Source organism: Gopherus evgoodei, chromosome 4 (assembly GCF_007399415.2).
Source record: "Gopherus evgoodei ecotype Sinaloan lineage chromosome 4, rGopEvg1_v1.p, whole genome shotgun sequence".
NCBI lineage: Eukaryota > Metazoa > Chordata > Testudines > Testudinidae > Gopherus > Gopherus evgoodei.
Genome location: NC_044325.1, coordinates 95,865,797 through 95,881,682, shown reverse-complemented (window position 1 = coordinate 95,881,682; position 15,886 = coordinate 95,865,797). Strand labels below are relative to the sequence as shown.

At 41.9% G+C, this 15,886-nt stretch overlaps 1 protein-coding gene across 14 annotated transcripts in view; it reads left to right on the top strand.

Annotated features, from left to right (window-relative positions):
- The first annotated feature begins 2,751 nt into the window (after positions 1-2,751).
- The window catches only part of PAX6 (paired box 6), a 31,467-nt gene continuing 18,332 nt past the window's right edge, over positions 2,752-15,886 (top strand). For 8 of the 14 annotated variants that reach the window (XM_030560244.1, XM_030560243.1, XM_030560237.1 and 5 more), the window contains exons 1-3: positions 10,871-11,100; positions 14,697-14,773; positions 15,074-15,128. In XM_030560244.1, coding sequence (XP_030416104.1) covers positions 15,119-15,128 — 10 coding nt within the window. In that variant the 5' untranslated portion in view covers positions 10,871-11,100; positions 14,697-14,773; positions 15,074-15,118. The other 6 variants (XM_030560234.1, XM_030560240.1, XM_030560232.1 and 3 more) reach the window with 4 other exon arrangements.

The window sequence follows — 15,886 nt, the reverse complement described above, 5'->3', positions numbered from 1 at the left end:
AGCACCTGGCCCTGCTTTAGGAGCCATCTCCTTTTATTGACAGCCAGATAAGCAGGCTGGAGCCGTGGTGTTTCCAGTGCTTCCTTCAAGAACCCTGCTGGGTTGCAGGGATCCGGAGTCCCTTAATAGCAACGACTCCAAACAATCAGTGAAACACCTTCCTGACAGCCCGCTCCCAGCCTCGCCTTTCAACCGGAGCAGCATTAGCCGCTCGCTACCTTGCAGAAGAAGGGCGATTGCCCCTCTGCCCGGTGGAAAGGTGAGCAAACAGACCCAGGAGCTAAGGTGGAGCCCACCATATAAAACTTACATTGTTTGTTAACGCGCACCAAAAGCCTTCAGATGCAGAGCGACATTTGGCACGGTCGAGAACAGCAGATTGGTGAATGTTCCCCCTGCCGCCTCCCACACACGCATCCTATAAATGTTGTCCCAACACTTAGCATGCGACCACTCATTTTCCAGGGTGTTCGCTCTGCTCAGCACAACAGTGAGCAAATCCTTATGCCAGTGCATAGGAAGGGAAACAGGCGTCACAATTCCTAACTCCCAAACAGTTGTAAATGTCATCAAAATATTGGCTTTTGGAAAACAAGGACGATCGGCAAAGAAACCTAATTTAAACTGGCAAAAAAAAAAAAGAAAAAAGAAAAAAGAAACAAAAACTCCCTAGCCCAGGGGTAAGTCTATATATTGTAACCAATATACCGATATCCTTGTTCCAATGGGGTAGATCCGAGACAGATCTGCAAAACTAGTCACTGAAAACCGATTACAAAGATACGCTCCAGAGGTCAGATATACCTAATATTTTGTTAGGTAGAGAGGAAGTTTAGTGAAGAGAATATGGGTGCTCTGTAATTTAAAAAAAAAAATCCCTTTCCAAGACTACCTCCAATTTAATTAGAACTCTCAGACAAATCAAAGACAGAATGCAGGTTCATGAAACATTAAAGTTCAGTTCAATAAAACTATCGACTAGGGTGTACCTCTTTTCTGATAAATTATTTACCTCGACAAGTATGTGCAAATAATGGTCTCTCTGTCTTTAATGGGACAGAACGCAGATAAGAGAAAAACCCAGTGGGATAAGTACAAATAAGGCTCTCTGGATAACTAAGGAGCGTTTTTGTCCTTTCTTCAGGATTTCAAGTAAAATACGTGGTGAGGTCATCTACAAAAGCTATTTTAATAAGACGAGTATTGATTACTGGAGTTTCTCCAATAGCCAGTTGATGGCAAGAGAAACTGTCCAACACTGTGACATGTAGAACAAGTCAATTTCACCATTTCCCATAAACTTCAATACATTTTAATATTTAGGGTAAGAAAAGAACCACACCTGTATTTTGTAGAAGTAATCGTTCACCATTTCCCAGTCCCTGCTAATGAATTTAGACATTGTGTTTGTCACACAAACACTAAACCGTACGATCCCTGTTCTCCCAAAAAGTTTTAAGAATTACATTTAGCCGTTTGAACTTAGTTTTAAAAAGACGAACTGAAAGGTAGATATATACAGCAAGCAGCTCCTGCTAATAAAAGTTCTCGAAGAGCGATTGGTAAATCTTATAAACCTTAGGAAGAAATTGGTCTCCCTTCTCAGCCCTTCTCTCCTGAGTATGAAACATAGGGCATTTATGATCTAATTTTAAAAAATTCAAGGGAAAAGTCAAAACTCAGTATGAATTTCTCATTTTAAAATAGTTAACATGTATTGGCATCCAGTTTGATAACAAACCGACCCATTTTTGACAACTTTGCAGACTTGTATTTTTAGATGAAGTTCTACTGCTTTTGGATACAGGAGTATATAATCTTATTCCGACTCTGCATTAATCCAGGTAGCCAACCACAAATAACATTTTTATTTTCTATCTGACTGGACCTATTCAGTAGACAGAATCCGAGAAGCAATATAGCATCAGTGTATTTTTATTGATAACTGGGTGACTGGATATTTTATTATCTATGCAGCGCAGGCAGTAGGGTCAATCTGAAAGTAGAGTAAAGTTACCTTTACATTTGGACAGTTGGGACTGCCTCGCTCTACCTACTAGTTCACAAGAGCCTGATAGTTGGCACCGCAACTTCTGCTTTGAAACAGGCTATATCATAATTAAAACTTCAGGAGGAAGGTTTGTGTCTGAGATAAGAAGGCAAGCGTTCCTCTTTGAGAAAGATGGGGGACGAGGAGGATGGGGGCAGTAACCGCATAGCATTAGAAGGTGCTAAAAGGTGAGACAGTCCGAAACGAAAGGGAAAGGGTGCAGAAGCTTGAACTTCCATATTCGAAAGTCTGGCCACTCTTCTATAGCTAGCTTTTCTCTCAGTAACGTCTCTACACCACTGCTACTAAAGACAGCTCTATGAACCCACCTAAATGGTACTTTACAGTGTAATATATCATGTCAGATTTGCCTTGCAATCTGGAAATGTAAGGATAAACAACTGTGACTGGTAGGCGTTGACATTTCCATAGAATTACAGTTCCTTAAAATACTCGCTGGATTAGGAGGAGCATACAGTGTGAGAAAGATTTTAGGCCCTATATGCTCGTGTATCTAAAATTTCTTATTAGCTGAGCTCTAACTACTGTCCTCCGTGACGTCACCGCGGCAGCCCAGCCAATGAGGGAGGCGCTGGCGTTGATATTAAGGGAAAGTTAGTGCAAAGCAAGACACCCTCTTTTTTATTGTCATTGACATTTAAACTGTGTGGCAGATTCTTATGTAGAAATAGGCGATCAAACCTGCCAGTTACCTACTATCGGCAATTTAATAGTGTGGGAATCGGCAGGTCAGGTTCATCTGTCTGCACTCTCTGTAACAGGTAACAGTTTATGCTCCTTTTATACATTCATTTTCAGTGCCACCGGTTTGCTCTTAAAATAATAATTCGACCCGCTCTCTCTCTCCTTTGCTGAAATCTTTGCCTGTTGTGATGTGAGCTTTGCTTGTGTTTATCTGATTGTCTTAGAAATGGGCCAAGCATAGGAACTTTTTCAAAGCTTTGCTATTCTCTCGTGCTAGGATCTTTACAATGCTTCAGTGTCTATCAGCTGGCCTGAGCATGGAGGCTAACATATTTGGGGCGAGGGCTTCTGCAAGTATTAATGGCTGCTTGAAAACATGATCACTTCTAGTGCAATTCAGTTAATCGTATAAGTTTTATCACCTTTTGCGTTTATCACCTTATACGTTTTCTCACCTTTTGTGTAATATATATAACCAAAAAGAAAAAACCCAACCTATACAACAGGTGGGAAAAAAGGTATCTTGTGATAGCTTCAGCTTGAACAATTATCTCGCCTGTTTGGAAACAGCGGCTAAAATTAGTGTGAAAGTTTGGAAAGTGTTGATACTTGAACTACCGAACGGTATAAATATTTGATTCGGTTCTCAGAGTTCAGATAGAAATGAAAGAATGCGGTTCACATAGTTGGGTAGCACTTTAAATCCCCCGACCGTGTGATCTGAGCTTTACTTAGGAAGACCTAATAATTAACGATTTCCATTGAGGTAGAAAGAGGGGGATTCAAATTACACAGAGCTCCGTCACACCCTGCTCTCGCGGCGAGGCACTAAGGCAGGCTGTGGTCAAAGCAAAGGGAATCTGCTGCACAATTCGCAGCGCGGGGGGACATTGACGAGTTTGAGAAGTTACAGTGTACAGTGAAGTAAATCTTGAAACCTTAGAAATTGCTGACATTCTCAAACCTACACGCGTCCTATGCCGTGCGTGCGGACTGAAATGTATTTCATGCACATTCTAAGCAGGTGTAGAGATACACACAACCTTTCTCAGACAGGCTGTGCATATATATAGGTGTATGTACGTGCATGCACATATGAATACAGAAGGACACCTTGCTATTTCCTTCCACATCCAAACTAATGCGCTAACACGGGACGTGTTTAAAGTTTCAGCATAGAAAAAAAAAGTTTCCACACTGCTGCTGTAAGTGAACCGAAAGATTTTGGGTTTGGGGTGTTTTTTTGTTTGGTTGGTTGGGGTTTTTTTGGGTGGGGGGGCGGAGATTAAAGGTTCAGCAGCATTTTCAAACCCACACACTGAAGAGCAGTTTTATTTGGAAATGCGAGCTAAAAGTGGTCTAGCTGGAGGAGGGAAGGGGGGGCGGGAACTAGGTTGCACCTTTTAAATGTTTCGCCTTTTTGCTGTGGCGTCTAGTTCCCTTGCTTTATAGTTTCGAGATCTGATTGTAATTGTTTCCGAGGTTTAGCCACTTTGTTTATAATGAATTCGGGAGTTCACAGAAATTCTGTAGAATATCTGAATGGACACATATCCTAATCTCACAAGCAGGATCTTGCCTTGATAACTTCAGCTGCGTATATCAAATAGAGGTCAAAGTGAAAGGGAAAAAACTCCTCTGCTATAGAAAAGTGCAGTATGCTATAGTGATCATTCTTCTGTTAAAAAAATACAAATGTAAATCCGGAAACACAATTTACCTACCCTTCCTCTTTCCCTAATATTCCTTAAAGTATTTTAGCAAGAAGGTTCACGATAATCCCTCACTCTAATACATCGGTAAATGGACATTCTCCTTCAGTAATAAATCAAACACCATCCATCTCAGATCCTCCTCCCTAATTAGAGATGTTTATTGGAGATTGTGTTTATCCAGCTGTCATGCCGAGAAAAAGCTGTGACATAATTACCTCTGACCAGATAGTCTTTTATATGCATATCTCATTGACATATAATGCAATTGGTTTGCATTAAAAATGACAAGATCAAATGTTGATTTTACCAGGTGTAATAATATTTCTGATTATTACATTAATAGAAATTCATCTTTCAGACGGTCCAGAGTCTAGTAACGGATCGTGAAATTAAAACTTTTAGACATTAATTTATAAATAATGGTGCGGGAGAAGAAATATGGGAAGTTACTGTAACAAATCAAAACTACTTATTTTTTTAAAAGCTAATTAATCTCCAATGAAATAAAATGCTTTATATCAACCAAAGAGAAATCCATACCATTTTCATATTGCCACCGATTCCACAGATTTACGTTTTGCTTCTAGTCCAAAAGGCCAATCTATATCTAGAACCAATTGTCTTGACTTTGATCTCTGTTTAAAATTAATAATCTCACGTTTAAAATGTGCATCTAACTGCGGGGAATAAGATCTTGATTCATTTAGTTCCCTAATATTATCAGCATGTGTGTAGCCATCGGTGTGTGTCACTGTTAGGCAGTGATGATAAGCTAAGAATTACTCTGTAATTGAAAATATATTTGGGGGGAAAACTGGTTTTACAAATATCAAGAGTGTAGGCTTTTGATCCTTTTAGCTGCCTGTGTTCTCCAGTCGCTAATAAAACTCACATTGAGCTCCTTAGTGACTTGATTAACAGGCAGATTAACTGTTACGGGGGGGGGGGTTGAACAGCTTGTCCCAATCGATAGCATTTAAAAAGCCCGTCAGGATGCGCTTAGGTTTTTGTTTTTTTGTAAATAGGCTTTTCTAGCAAGTCCGTTTACACATTTTTCACATATAGAATCAACGGTTATCCTGTATGGAAACGTGTGTTCGTCTTCCAGATTCGGAGACTGCAAAATGACTTCGTTGGGGTCCAGAAATATGTTCTTATTCTTGCGCACAAAGCTGTGCTTCATGCAAAAGGCCAACATAAAAGAGGTTAAATCGATTCCAAACTTTTTGCAGATTGTTTATAAACTAGAAAAGCTCCACTTAACTCAATGTCCTGTGCATTATAGGTTTCAAACACTGGTCCTATATATACAAATAGGCATTAAGTGTCCCGAAGGCAGAAGCACTGTAGTCTATCACGTCAGGATTTGTGTATCTCTTCGGTTTTAGACTGAACTGGACAAGAGGACTTTAAGCATTTTTCTGGGTATGAAAAAAAGGTAGTTTGCAACCCAGATATTAATACAACAAGAAGATACAGGAGTAACCAACTCAGCAATCCCTGCTCCTAACGCTTAGCAATAGACTAAAAAGGGAGGAAAATACTGGGTCTCAACACAAATCAATAGATACGCCTCAGATCATGGGATCATGTAAAACAATGACAAATGATTTTAGTCAAATTTCTGTTTACCTTTCCAGAGAAAATAAATTTTCTTACCTTGTTTTGGTTAATGGACGTGAAAGCAAAAAGATTACAGGACAAAAAATTAAAATGACTAATTACAATAGTAATTTTGGAGATATTTTAAACAATATTCTCAAACCATGGTTCAGTCCATGCTCCGAACAACTGGAATCACTGGCCATTTACGCTGTTTATAGTACTAACGCAAAAGTGATGTATTTTACCAGAAACATATTAGTGGTTAAAGGTGTCTTTTAAAAAGCTCTAATTTTTGAAGTAAATGTGGGGCGGGAGGGGGAGGGAGTCTTCTGGCAAGCTTGTAACTCAAAATTCCTTACATCAAAGTGTTTATTTTAGTTTTACCTTCTCGATCATTAACAAAATTAACAGAACGATTTTGAAAAGTCACATCTGACTGTATTAGAAACGGAAGACAATATACCAAAACTGTCTCAAATCAGCAACCTAGGAGCTGTCCGGGACTGCTAACCCCCTGGAAAGGGTAAGCGTGTGCGGAGAGGTCCATTTGCTAACAACAAGGTGCGTTTGCCGAGGAAATCTCTCTAAATCCTGCGTCCTGCTGCTGCGGCTCTGAGTGCTGGACTGATCTAGATAAAGTGCTTGCCTTCATCGGAACCTGCTAAACTCCCTCCTGACATTTTTGTCCTGGACAAGAGAGATTGTGAGTGAATCTCAACGTTTTCCTCAGCTCTTCTCGAACCCTAAAGCAAACTGCTGCTAATCGCAATCACCACAAAGCTACAAAGAATCACTCGTCACCCTGATATGGAATATTGATGGCCATTCCTACCAATGGTTCATCGATTTGCATTTTCCTTGCTGGATTGGGGGAAAAAAGTAACAACAAAAAACTGCTTGGATTAAAGATCAAGTGCAAACCAGATGCTTTGCATACTGCCCCGTTTCGTGCCTCACCCGTAGGAAGCGTTTGCTTTTGTAAACCCCTCCTGGACTGAAAAAAAATGCCTCTTTTAAAACCTGAACAACTAGAGGCGCGTTTACAGGCAGCTGGAGTTAAAATGGCGTCCTTGGAGTTGTGCCTCAACTTTGCGGGGACTTCCTTGTCTTTACATTTTAGAGCAGGTACATTTCAGATAATCCTGGCGTGTCACGGTGAGTCAAAAGCGAGCAGAGTTTCCTCGCCAGGGGCTGCCTGCGAGCGGTGCAGTCCCTGCAGGGGAAGGCGCTCAGGGCAGGAGTGGCTCTAAATTGGACATTCGTGGGACTGGCACACACAGACTAACTCTCTCTTCTTCTCTCGCTGGCTCACATACGGGCGGGCGCGCACACATACACACACACGTTCTCTCTCCCCCTCTTTCTCTCTCTCTCTGATCCTCTCTTTTCTTTCTTCCAACTTTTTTTTTTTTTTTGGTGGGAGGGGGTCGCTTCTGAGGCTCTTTTCCTCCATGTCCTGTTAAATCAGTAGCAGTGCGGCTGGTTCTCAAGACCTCCTCCGGCGCCCCCCCCGCCCCAGAATGACGTCAGTTTCCCTCCCCTCCTGATTTTTTTTGGAAGAGGGGGAAAAGTTTTTTTGGGAGGGGATACAAAGTCCACTGCGCCCTAGGGAAAATAGCAACAAGATTACCGCGTCTTTATTCTGGAGACGAAGCCTAAGAAGGTGCTAATCCAAAGAGTGGCTAATTGAGAAGTTGTAAAAATGATATTTGCCTGCAGTTCCGGACAAAGTATTTTTTTTCTTTCCCCCCCACTTAATACCCTGTGGACGAGAGTTTAAAAAAAATCCTTGGTTAGAGAGAGCGAGCGAGAAAAGCGAGGAGTCGGCGGACTTCACTCCAGAAAAGGACTAGATCCCAGCTTTTAAAATCCCCTTGGAGCCTCCCAGATTTGTCGCTCTTACAAACAGAAGCATTCTCCAAAATGCGAGCGGAGGGGACTCGCATCTTGGGAGAGCAATAGCTACCAGGGTCTTTTCGGGACAATTTGCCAAGTTGTCTCGCAAGCAGCAGCAGCAGCACTCTGGGGAAGGAGACAAGCAGGACATTGGTTTGTATTTTCTTTTCAATTTCCCTTTTGCCTCTTGCAAAGATCTCCTTTGTGCACTTGAAATCAGGTTTATCCACATAGAGAGGAGTTTCCTGTACATAGGTTAATGTGGCGCCTTCTTAACGGCTTCCTATTCTGATGGCTTAGGGGTGGGGGAGAAATACAGAGGACGCCAAGTGTTGAGAGTAGAGAGATTTCTACAGTGTGGTCAGTAATTGTATATGTACAACCCCGCCCTCGGTCTTAGAGCTGGGCACACCTGAGCGCCAGTTTTGGGAAAGCACCTTTGTTAAATATATTCCACCCAGTAACTAAGATTCTGTTGCTCCTACCTTACCTTCCAAGGAGATCGTATGGACACAAAAATGCTCACCTTTCCATCACTACAGTCGGCTCCGTTTTTATGAATATGCATGACTAGGAAAAATGCAGATTGACTTAGGCCTGAACTATTGCAACTGCATGTCAATGACTTGGCCAGGCAAACGGTGCATTTCCAAGAGCAGCACAGATCTCCTTTCTTCCATCATCCTACATGTCCTGTGTTATTTACTGGCGTTTCAGTGTTGGATGAAACTCCCCAAAGAGTTGGAACGGGAGGAGGGGGAATCCTCCAGACTGGTGTCTGCAGCAGAATTTTTCCAGGCTCCCTGATGGCAGAGCTGAAGGCAGATCTCCCTTCCCCTTTACACTGTGAGCCAAAGAAAAGAGTTTTGCTCAGCTAAATCCAGAATTCAAGGAGGAGAACTAGGAGAAACTCCTTCTTTAAACTCCTGCCTTCCAAAAAATACACATTAGAGATAATCAGCATCAAGGCAAATTGGCATAAGAGGAAACGGATTGGGGGGGGAACCCAAGGAAAAGCCAGTAGTCTCTTAAGAGCCCATTTTGTGCTATTAGGAGCTGTGGCAGCTTCTCTGCAGGACTGGAGATGACAGTGCATGACGGCGGGGCAGCCCATTATCCAGCTCCTATTGAGGCGTCCTTTCACTCACATGCAAACTCCTTGGCAGAGTCGTTTGTCTCCTCATTGTACTTTATTGAAGAATGCAATGGTTGTCAGGGCTCTTATTCAGTTTCAAGATACTTTATTGATGAGCTTTGACTTTTAGCACTTTTCACATGTCAAGAGAAGTCAAGTGTATGCGGCTACGACTTCATTTTATGCTTTGCGCGTTCATGCTCTTCACTTTTCCTCATCGAAGCTTGGATTTTTTTCCCTTGTCCCCCTCTTCCCCCCCTTTTTGTGCTGACTGTCCCCCCTCCCCTCCCCCCGAGACCACTCGCCATAAATGATCGGGACACCCTGAGCTCAGACTGGTGCTCCCAGTGTAACCTTAAATGCATGCGCTGAGGGGTTGCTTTAGAGTTTACTGAGGTGTGTCTTAATAGTCCGGCATTCAACAAATGTACTTGTGGTGTGTGGTCAGAGCAGCAAAGTCATTTACTTACTTTACCCCTTGATTTTCTGGCAGCTACTCAAGGGGCACTGCCTTTGCAAAACAAAAACAAAACAAAACAGAAAACACCAACACCTCCGTGGAAAGGGGAACAAAGCTGGGTGCAACACACATCTCTAGCACTGTGTCTCACACACACATACCCACAATCATTGGGGATATTTCCACACATACCCCCACGGTGTCTTAAAAAAAACCCAGCAGCTCTTAGTCAACAAATGGCACGTGGAAGTTTGTGAGTGTTTGGTAAAGGACTCTTCAGGGCCTTTCACAAGAGCCCTCAATACACAAAGTAAATTGTGTATTTGCTTTGCACTTTCCAGGCTGGGAAGAGCCTTCCCTCTCCATCACGTTTGGAGAGAGAAAGAAAGAAAGAGGAGGGGGGGCACTGTAAAACTTGGATAGCTCTAGGCAATTCACAGTTTACAAAGCCCCTGTCTCCCAAATATTTATGTCTTTACCATTTGAATGTTATTTTTTTCTTATCTCTATTGTCTGATGGGAGCTAACTGTTTAAATGCAAATTGATCTCTTTTTTTTTTCAGCCCTTCCTCGCGCGCGCGCGCGCACACACACACATACACACACACCAGTTTCCCCAAAAAAAACACAAAAAACCTAGGTCGTATTGGAAAGTAATGTGCTCTTTTCCCCAAGACACATTATTTATTTACTGCAGTCTCTAATTTGAATGGGGGAGGGGGAAGTAGAGTGTGTGTTTTAGTTGGGAAAAGACATAGGGTAGTGGAGATGAAGTCCGGACAGCTCCGGTGGCTTTCAGACGCTATTTGGAACATTTTCCCCCCAACATCAACATTGTCCAAAAGACAAAAGTGCAGATAAAGTGACTGCTCACGAATAATCTGCCCAGCGCCTCTGAGCGCAGGGATGATAGAAGGGAAGAGGAAAAATCTATGCGAGGAGCAAAAAACCAGTGCATTCATATTCAAACAAATGGGCCAATTGAACCAGCCACTGTGACTGAGCATCCAATCGGCAGCTGGGAGCAATGGCGTTGCTTTGCATAAAGCAATATTTTGTGTGGGAGAGAGCAGAGCATTTGCATGTGTGGAGTGATTAGTGGGTTTGAAAAGCGAGCCCTGGCTCAGCCTCATTTCCCGCTCTGGTTAAGGCGCAGGGAGGAAGTGTTTTGCTGGAAGATGATGACAGAGGTCAGGCTTTGCTAATGGGCCAGTGAAGAGCAGTGGAGGCGAGGCAGAGACCAGGCACACATACATTAATACACTTGAACCATCACCAATCAGCATAGGTGCGCTCTGTCTCTCTCTCCGTACTCCACTCACACACTCTTTATCTCTCACTCTCCAGTCACTGACAGCCCATTTTATTGTCAATCTCTGTCTCCTTCCCAGGAATTCAAGATCACACAACCAGCAGCTTCAGTGGAGAAAAACTATTTTACTGGCAACTCTTTTTAAAGCACCATCATTTCAAATCAGTGCGCTCTTAAACTATTGACAGGAGCTTTGACAACAAGACAGGATGCCTCATAAAGGTGAGTCTGCTCATTTCTTCTCCCTGCTTCTCCCTTCATTTCATTTTAATATTTAGACAGCTCTCGCTCTCGCTCTCTCTCGCTCTCATCCCCCACTTGCATTCCGGGAGACCTTCCCGGGGAACTTTCCATCCCGAAGCTCACAAACTTTCTGCTTTCACTTAAACCCATGTCCTCTGGAAAAGCTAAAGCATCTGACTTGGAAATCAAACCAACACGAGCAGCAAGCAGCAGCAGCTCCAATGTATTTGCTGGACAGAGCGATCACAAATGCTTAGATTGCCGTTCAGAGAAACCCCTTGCCAAAGCCATGGCTGGGGAAATGTGTTTTGACCACTGGCTAATCTTTGTACACGCAGCGCTCACACACCCGAAATATACCTTGCTCCAGACCCTTCCCTGCTCTTCTTTTTCTTGCTGTTGTTATGTCTATTACGAAAGGGAAGTGACTCCTCGGCGAGTCTCGCCAGTTGTTTTCTGGGGGGTAGCCGGGCGGATCCAAGATCCGTGTCCTTTGCTTTGTGCTTCCCATAGCCAGTGTCATGGGGGAAAAAAATCTTACTTAGGGAACACTCGCCTATAATTGTAATGCTTACTCACCACCAGAACAGAGTAGAAGGGGGAGAGAGATGGAGAAAGAAAGGGAGAAAGGGAAACCGAGAGGTGGGGGGGGGGAAAGTCACATTCTAGGCCAAGTCAATTCTCAGTAGTTGTATCCGGGAAGCTCTGAGTAGAGCTGAAGGATTGTCAGTTTCAATAAAGCAGCCGGGAGATCTCACCGAACTTGTCCATAATACCAAGAAGAACTTTCCAACTTACAGATCACACGAGGCAAACAGTCAGTAAAGTGCAGTCTGAAAAGCCCCTAGTGCCAATAGCCTCTCGGAGATCCCAGTCTCTTTAGTATTGGGCTTTTCTCAGAAGAGTACTATTAGCATTCTCTTACCATCAACCTGCGATCAATATTCCTTTTCAACAAGTTTCTGGCCGGATAAATCTTTTTTTTTTAAGGAACACGATTTTTCAATATTTTTCTTTTTTTTAACATTTAATCTCGTTTATTCTGCAAGAACCGCTTACTTTTCCTTTGTAATCCAGGCGGGGCTCAGATACCCAAAATAGTAATTTTTAAAAGTTGCAAACTCGTCGTCGTGCATAAGATTTGATTACATAAACGCAACAATAAACTTGATTCTTCTCCTTTCACGAGTGCAGTTGGAAAAGCTGGGTTTGAATTTAACCTTGTAACGCTTTGTAGTTGGGTGGTAAATCGACTCCTAGACCACTAATAATTTCTAGAAAGTGTTAAAACTAAGTTTCCTGAATGATTAAATGTACCTGGCAGATGCTTCTTTGGGGTAACCCCCCATATAATGGATGAGAAAAGTGCCTGCATTTTATCCATCTTGATAGACATAAAATAATAATAGTGGTCTTTGGCAATAAATTTTTATAGCTGGTGACCTTTACAAATGTCTAAACGCAAATTGATTCATTTTAATCTTTGTTTTTTTTGACCTGTGAATGTAAAATTTTGTCATCTTAATAGCTAATTGTGTTTTCAGTGGGGAAAAAATCCCAAACACGATCAGATTATATCAGGATTTTGAGATTAAAAAACGACTTGCAGATTAGGCCTGGCCTATTGAGTTTGATTCGTAGGGCACGGCAAATTTGATTTAATTCATTACTTTAAAGCTAACTGTATTCTGATTTATAAATGCCTATGTGTAGATCTGCATATCCGCACTTATAAAATCCAGCAAACACAAGTTATGCTATGGGAAAGCGATTTTATTAGCAGCCTGCTTCCGGGTGCTGTTTGACTTTTCTTGTTTTTGTTTTGCTAAATGTTGCCGGTTACTTAAGTCATTAACGAGTTTCCAAGGAAAATGCAGAATCGCATCTCTCTTTCCTCCAAAGTCCTTAGTGAAGTACTTGACTACCCTGTTCCTGAAATAGAAAATGTATTTTGAAAAAATCCCTCTATGATCATTTCTAGGATACATGCAGGCAGGACTACGGTTGGAAGTATAACAATAGTATTCTGAATTTCTTCTTTAACCCCGTATTCTCCATGCTTATGAGTTGTGCATTAAATATGTGAGCAAATTCTGTCTGAGGAACTGGATTTTCTGTTCGGTGAATGTATATGCAGACATGTTTAGTGTATTAAAGGGATGGTTCCACGTTCAGTTAAGCTAAAGGAGATATTGCCACGTCTCCATTGAAGTACAGTGCAGCTTGCTCTGTTGCTAATCAGGTAGTTCTCCAAAGAGCAGTAAATATTTACCAGTTGAAGTCTTCACGCTGCGAGAAAGTACTTGTTTGATGTTTATTTTTATGGATTTAAGATTACTAAAAGCTATTTAATAAATTATACCGTGGCTAGTCCTGAATAGGGAAACGTGCCTCTTTGAATTCTCCATCATATGCAGGAAGAGTAAAATTAATATTCATTATAGGCGCACAAGAAAGAGAATGAGTATTTTTAGGTTCAAAAAAAAAAGGGAGAGAAAATGAAGGCTGCGACTATTTCATTATTTTACCTCCTCTTTTTTTTCCGCAAACCTCTTGAATGGGCTCTTTATTGTAATTGTCTCTCCCCAATTGAGCACCCCACTGAGCTGTTGTATCTTTTTACAACCCCTAACAACTCGCACCAGTAACACAATTACCTCCAGATATTTATAACGAGAAATTACTTTTCCATTTTCGCCCGCAAGGGTTTAAACTACATAAATAAACGACCATATAAATAAGTAGATGGAAAAAGGCGCTTGGGGTTGTCCAGGCGCTGGGTCAAGGCTGGCACTAATGAAGGGAGTAAGGGCTTGTTTCTCTGCTCTTTGTAAATTGGAGGGTTGTTGGTACGTTTAGTTGAGAAGCTATGCTGCCGGCTTAGGAGACTGGGTTTCTGCACTCTGGGTTTGGGCAGAGGAGCAGAATGGAAGCCATTGTTCACATTCTGTAGGCTTTGTTTAACAGTTCTCACCCCCTCCTGTTCTTACTTTTTAAAGCACTGAGGCGAGGTAGACAGCGTGTGTCACAGTACAGTGAAAAAGGGGAAGATCTAAAGACCAAAAAAGAAGTTAATCACAATAAGGGGAGTTTTGGGGGGTTATTTGTAGGGAGGGGTTGTTAGTGCCACTAAAAAAACAACTCAGAGCCTTACTCCGACCACGTCAAACCGCACTTGTTTTAAATAGAACAACTTCAAAGATTCAGAGTTCCAAAGTGTCAAAATGATCTAAATAAGCCTCGTTTAGAAGCGTACATGCAAAAATAGCCAGATTCTGATACAAAATCCTAGCACTCCACCTCTAACACTAAAAAAGCACAGACCCACGCCGCTCCCTTCATTAAATAACACCGGCACGAAAAGTGTCAGAGTCCAGAACTATTTAGACTGAAATGGGAGCTACAATCTACTAGTACTTCTGAAGGCTTAAAACTTTGATTATTATTTTTGTAAGTGTTTCCAATCTCAGCCCTCCAGCCCCGTGCTGCATCCTACTGTGAGGTTGCGCTGTGATGTAGCATACATTAAAAAGTATATTTCCGCACCATTAATATACTTTTTTGCTTTGTCCTAGAGGGAAGACTTTAACTAGTGACACGCAGATGTGTGAGTCCCTAAATTGTATGAGAGGACAGTCCACCCAGATTTCAGGCAAGTTTAAAAACATAACTTCGGGTTTTTTCCTTCCCTCTCACCCCCCGCAATAGACCTGTTAATAAGGATTATTAAAAAAAAAACAATCTGAGGCAACAGACCACTTGCATGCAATTTTTAAATATTTGGAGGTTATCTTTATTTATTTATTTTGCCTTGGGCTGTAAAAAGTTAAACCTTTAAATTAATTGGAGAAAACGTCTGACTATAACAAAATAAGCCTCTGAGACATTAACTTCTACAATTTAAATGTGTGTGCTACCCTCCGCTGATTAACGCATATTTTATTACTAATAGAACACTATAAGCGAGCCACGTGGGATACTGCTCTATCAATTCAACATGCAGAACAGTAAGTGATTCTTTGTACATTTCAAGTTCCGAATGACTCCAGAGCGTAGAGTGGAGGGATATGTCGGGAGGCCGGTGTAAATTTTTGTAGAAAAAATAGAGTCGGTTTCTTTTAAGAGGGGCAGGAATAAAGTCAGGAAGTTTGTTGTGGTCGGCAGTGACTTCATTTTGAGTTTTTATGATTGTGTTGCTTTTGTGAAGCTGTGTTTCAATAGATCTGGGAGCAGAATTGTCTTATAGCTGTTACACCTATGTCTGATTCTGGAGAGAAAATGGTTAAATATATCTTGATAATTAAGCGCAGCTGCTGTGACCGCCCATCTTTCAGTGGACTACATGGAAATGACCACTCTAGGTTATCACGGATGGATCTGTTCTGATTGTAACAGGACAGATATTTATGGGTGTTTTGAACTTTGCTGGGGTGTGGCGAAGATCTCTACCCAAAGTTGGAGAGAAAGAGAGAGAGAGTTCTAGGTGTAATTATCCGTTATCTTATATTTTAATCTGAGCCCCCTAGTGCTTGCCTTCTTTTGTGTAGCCGTTTTAAAAAGACCTTGTTAAGGTCCAGGAATGATGGCCTGGATATTTTATGCAATGTGTCAGCGCGCAGCACAGGCGCGGGGGATGACCAGATTTGGAATTTCCCAAGGAGGAGAAGACAGTGAGATAATCTGTAGCGCTATGATCCATTGCAGTTGCTGTGGCTGGGGATAAATAATCTCCCCTTATACTGTAGTTAAAGGAATTACATGTAAA